The following is a 5,263-nucleotide window of genomic DNA, read 5'->3' as shown; positions in this document are numbered from 1 at the left end:
GTCTCCTGCCAGAGTCAGTGCAGCGTAACCCAGACAGCCTGGGGCTTCGAATTCTGGGTGGTCAGTGGCGCCCTGCCCACAAATTGCCAGCCTGCCAGTGCACGCCCTTTGTAATAATCCTGCAGACTCTTGGATTTCGAGCTGAGCTCTGAGCGCAAGATGTTAAAGAGCAACGCGGACAAGAGGAGGAGGTAGAGCTATGAGGACTGAAGAAGAGGGTGAGCCTGCCCCGAGCTGCCTCGGCGCAAAAGGACTGAGTTGGCCTGGAGGCTGGAAAGAGAGAAAGGGTCTACTACCCGCTGCCAGATCCCCTCCTTAAGCAGTTTTCAAGGTGTTGGTTTGCATTAACAGAAACCTCTAGGTGTGGTTTTGGTGTCCCCTGAGGGTTCCGGAGTGAGATTTGGCGGGAACCGCTGGACACTGTACCTCTCTGCAGATGTGAATGTTTCTGTTACTCCTTTGCTAAACCGTCGAGATCGTCCAATGGGACTCAAATGGCCTGGCCCCTGGACCTCGGATCCCTGGCGGACCCTGAGCACAGCGGTCAGTCCACTGGCTGGTCCAATCTGAGTTGGAGTTGTCTGTCGCTCTTGGAAGCCCTCCGGGAGGGAACTGGACTGGAAAGGGCTTCTACTTGCTGGTACCTCAAGCTAAATGAAACCTCTTGAAGAGAAAACAGGGGTAGAGGGCAGGGTTAACGCCAGGGCTGGGGCTGAGAGAAGTGTGAAGAATGTGCACCTGCTCGCGAGCCCACGCGGAGGTGGCCCTCCAGGCGCGAGGTATACTCTCAGAGAAGCCAGGTCTCAAGCCAGAGCCTAAGTGAATCAAGAACAGGCTTGAGAGTCAGTCCACCAGTGCAGTTTATTCGTATGGCAGGTTTCGATGGCTACTGTAGTCTAGTCGAGGGTCCCGCGGTTAGCTTAAGCATTATCTAATCCTCAAACATGGGGTGGGGGGGGAGCAAGGTTTCAAATTCTGCACACTGGCCATCACCGCTTAATAGTGGAGTCACTTTTGGCAAACTACGTAGCCTTCTCAAACTCAGTTTCCTAATCTGTAAAATGGGCATAGTGTCCATCTCTCCGAAGAGCGCGCCGAGGATGAAAATCGCCCGCATCTTTCTAATCGTAGAAACAAAACCAAAGCCTTTGCTTCAGACTTGACAAACTACAATTCTAAAGAAAGAACCTCTCTCTCCCTGCCTCCTCGTTCTCTGCTTACCTCCCCCACCCCCAACCGGCCTAAGCCCGCGGAGCCGCGCGCCTTTCTGGTCGGTCCTCCCGAGAGAGGCTGGTGCAAAAGCCAATAAGCCTGGAACACACGCAGGTCCTGCTGGGCCTGGGACAATGGTTTCCATTTAATAAATATTTCCCCCAAGGGCATTTCAAATCGGGCAGGCAATTATTCAAAGGAAACGGGCGCGCAGTTTGGCTCCGCGGGTTATTTTGTCCTCTTTACCCGAAGAATGCTCATCTGACGCAAGAAACGAGTCTCCCTTTTCCCTGGATGGGAAGAGGCGCCCCGGGACAAACCGACCCTGGGTGTGGATACAGCCTGAGACTCCGCTCTTGGGGGTCTCTGCTGAAACGGCAGAGGGGAAAACCACTCGCCCGCCGCGCCGGCCGACCTTCAGATTGCACTTCCTCCAGGTTTGGACAGATGTGGAGGGAAAGCTGGAGGTTTAAATACACTAAACAATAATAACATAAATAGGAATCGTGATGGAAATCTCATCCCTCGCCCCCTCCACGAAACTAAAGAGCGGATCGCGGTGGTGCTCTTCGAGGCTCACCAACCAGGGTTTGAAAACTGCGCAGCCGGAGGCAAGGCCTTCGGGCATCGGCTTGGAACGCACGGCTGAGCTCGCCCGGGCGCAGCCGAATCCCGGGGCAGGGTGGAGACGGAGCCGCACCGGCGTCCGGTGAGAATGCCGCCAAAGGAGCGCCCAGGGCACTGCGCGAAAAGTTTATTTCGCTTTTTAACCTGAGTTTGATATATTCTTTTTCGCTTCCAAGGATCTTTGACGGGGCGGGGGTGGGGGTGGTGCTGTCCTTGCATTTCGTGGCGAGGCTGTCCTATTTATCAACACGCGCTCTCAGCTTGCTCCCTCTGCTGTCCCCTCCCCGGGTCTTTGTATTCGAAGCCCTATTTCTCCTTTGCACAACCGGGAAAGGAAATGGGCACGAGGAGTTTTATTTGTTGACACTGCCAGAAACAAGGTGGAATCCAAATCTGGCGTCCGGAGTCGGCCGCTGGGTTCTCTGGCTCTCCGGGTCTCTCGCTCACACCTCTCCCCGCCCCCAGCAGTCACGCTCCCTCTTTCCTAGGCTGGCGCGCTAGCAGGTGCGCCCCCTCGCCTTCTCTGCTGCTGATTGGCGCCCAGGTTGGGGAGTCGCCGCCCCGCGCTTATGTCAGAGTGCGTGCCGTCCGGGCCCACCTCGCCTTTGAACTTCGCCGCTTTTGGCTCGCGTTCACCAGCCTCCCCGCATTCTCAGCCAGGTGCTGCGCTAGGCGAGGCAGCTCCGGGAAAGCCACGGGCGGGGGGGGAGGGAAGCCACGGCCGTAGACACAGGAGAGAAGAGAACCCGAGAAGGCGAAGGTGGAGAGGGGGAGAAGGAGGAGCTTCCTGCCCTCGCCAGCAAATTACCTGGTCACTTAATCCCAGAGACTCCCGTACTTGGGCCCTAGCCTCTGGCACCGACAGCCCCCCAGCCGGCCACCCTCTCCTCCCCCCGTCCTTCCTGCCCCTGCTCGCCCCCCGGGGCCTGCCTGGGTGCAGAGACTGGCATGATCAGCTGAACTTTGCGGGGTTAGCGCTTCTCTCTGGCTTCCCCTGCGGTGCGGAGGCGAGGGGAGCGCAGAGCCCCTGCTCAGTACGGACAGACAGGCAGACCGACCACCGCGTCCAGGCTCGCCTGCCGAGCCGCTGCACTCCCCACTCCAACCCGCCTAGCCTCCGGGACCATGTCCAAACCTTCAGACCACATCAAGCGACCCATGAACGCCTTCATGGTATGGTCCCGAGGTCAGCGGCGCAAGATGGCCCAGGAAAACCCCAAGATGCACAACTCAGAGATCAGCAAACGCCTAGGCGCCGAGTGGAAGCTTCTGTCCGAGGCAGAGAAGCGGCCGTACATCGATGAGGCCAAGAGGCTACGCGCCCAGCACATGAAGGAGCACCCTGACTACAAGTACCGGCCGCGGCGCAAGCCCAAGAACCTGCTGAAGAAGGACAGGTATGTCTTTCCCCTGCCCTACCTGGGCGACACGGACCCGCTCAAGGCGGCCGGCCTGCCCGTGGGGGCCTCCGACGGCCTCCTGAGCGCGCCCGAGAAAGCCCGGGCCTTCTTGCCGCCCGCCTCGGCGCCCTACTCCCTGCTGGACCCCGCGCAGTTTAGCTCGAGCGCCATCCAGAAGATGGGTGAAGTGCCCCACACCTTGGCCACCGGCGCGCTGCCCTACGCGTCCACCCTGGGCTACCAGAACGGCGCTTTCGGCAGCCTCAGCTGCCCCAGCCAGCACACGCACACGCACCCGTCCCCCACCAACCCGGGCTACGTGGTGCCCTGTAACTGTACCGCCTGGTCTGCCTCCACCCTGCAGCCCCCCGTCGCCTACATCCTCTTCCCGGGCATGACCAAGACTGGCATAGATCCCTATTCGTCAGCCCACGCCACAGCCATGTAACCCCCATCCCGGCCTGCCAGACCTGGAGGGCGGCCTGGAAGCGGGGTCTGCACCCTGTCCTCTGCGCCTAGCCGGGGCCTGCAGATGCCCCCTACCCTACCCCAGACTCTGCCTCTCTCTCTTGCACGGGAATGGTAGGGGCGTCCCGCTGGACCCAAGGCGCAGACAGGTGCCAGAAACTTGTGAACGGTTATGACAGCTATACAGCTGCCCCTACCGCAACAGTCCCAAAACGAACCTCCGACTGTGCCCTCTTTGGACAAAAAAAAAGTAGGCAGTTTTGCTATATTTATGTCCCCTTCTCTTTACTCTGATGGGCTTTGGACTCCAGAACTCCCAGATCCTGGTATTATATCTAGAATATGCATAATTTTTTTTTGTTTTGCACCCTGAAGAAATAGCTGTCTCTTGTGTTTTGCCATCAGACACAACTAGGTGCCATTTGCTCTTCATGTGTGGGGGGAAAGGCTTAAAAGTTTAAAACCACAGAAAGGAAAACATTTCTATTTAAAATCATGCTATGATAGTGTTTGCTTCTTTAAAAGGTAAAACAAAAGGACCCACATGGTTATTTACTTTGTATAAAGCAGTGCTCCTAGAGACCTAAGTTTACTTTTAGACAGAATGTCAGGTTATAAAGTCAGGAAGTAGAAAGTGAACAAAAATTTTAAAAAAATAAAAACATCCTCAATGGTCATAAATGTTTTGACAATGTCTTGGAAATGTATCTAGAAGGATTTCACCTCCTTACTCTGTTCATTTGTTGAACAAAGATGTTTTGAATAAAGACAATCTGTCATTGCAAAAAGTAACCTTTGATGTGCATAAAATCTGAAGCGGAGAGGCAAGGTCTTCGGGGAGCTGGGTGGCTAGGAGGCAGAGTGTACACAGAGCGACTCAGCAGTGGCGCTGGCAGCTGGCCTGTGTGGGCTGAGCCTGGTGGCCCTTGGGTCGGGTGCCTAGGGGCCCAGAGTCTAGGGTTTGTCCCTATCATGCCCTCTGGATCCACTTTTTGCCTTTAGAGGCTGGACAAAGTTATCTGCTCCTGGGACTTCACTCCTTCCTTGCATTTTTCACAAAGTGGTCAGACCACTTGGAGGAGCAAATGAACTAAGACAAAGGCCGACCTAGACTTCTGAAATTTGAGTGCATTTTCTTCTTTTAAACCAACTCCAAAGGAATGGAAAGAAGCAAAGAGTCTATAGGGAAACAATTGCCCGCAGAGTGCCATGTCCTGCGGTGGGTGTTTAAGTTCAATGCCAGGGAAAGAGAAGTGGAATGGGGTTTTTGTTTGTTTGTTTGTTTAAATAAGTTGTCTGAAAACACTGTTGCTAGGTCTTCTGGGGGCTGGGGGTTCGATACTGGTTTCTATGTTAAAATATAAAAGTCTAAGAAACATTGAAAAACATGTGGTAGTTTCCCACACTTGACTGTGGGAGACTTTTTGCTAAGACCCTGCAGATGGGAAAAGGCAGGCGATAGTGACACAGCTCCCACAAGGAATTTTTTAAAACATCATAAAAATTAAATAACTCATAGCCCTTTGTGTTTATTAAGGAAGCGAAATGGCCTTTTT

General features: G+C 54.8%; 1 protein-coding gene across 1 annotated transcript; it reads left to right on the top strand.

The window, feature by feature from the left end:
* The first annotated feature begins 2,498 nt into the window (after positions 1–2,498).
* On the top strand, positions 2,499–4,485 carry SOX14 (SRY-box transcription factor 14). The gene has a single exon (XM_020911299.2). It carries the CDS (start codon positions 2,965–2,967, stop codon positions 3,685–3,687), a length of 723 nt encoding a protein of 240 aa, XP_020766958.1. The 5' UTR covers positions 2,499–2,964; the 3' UTR covers positions 3,688–4,485.
* Positions 4,486–5,263: the final 778 nt, after the last annotated feature.

Source organism: Odocoileus virginianus, chromosome 4 (assembly GCF_023699985.2).
Source record: "Odocoileus virginianus isolate 20LAN1187 ecotype Illinois chromosome 4, Ovbor_1.2, whole genome shotgun sequence".
NCBI classification, from domain to species: Eukaryota; Metazoa; Chordata; class Mammalia; order Artiodactyla; family Cervidae; genus Odocoileus; species Odocoileus virginianus.
Note: the sequence above shows the minus strand (reverse complement) of the source record. Positions and strands in the feature narration are given on the sequence as shown.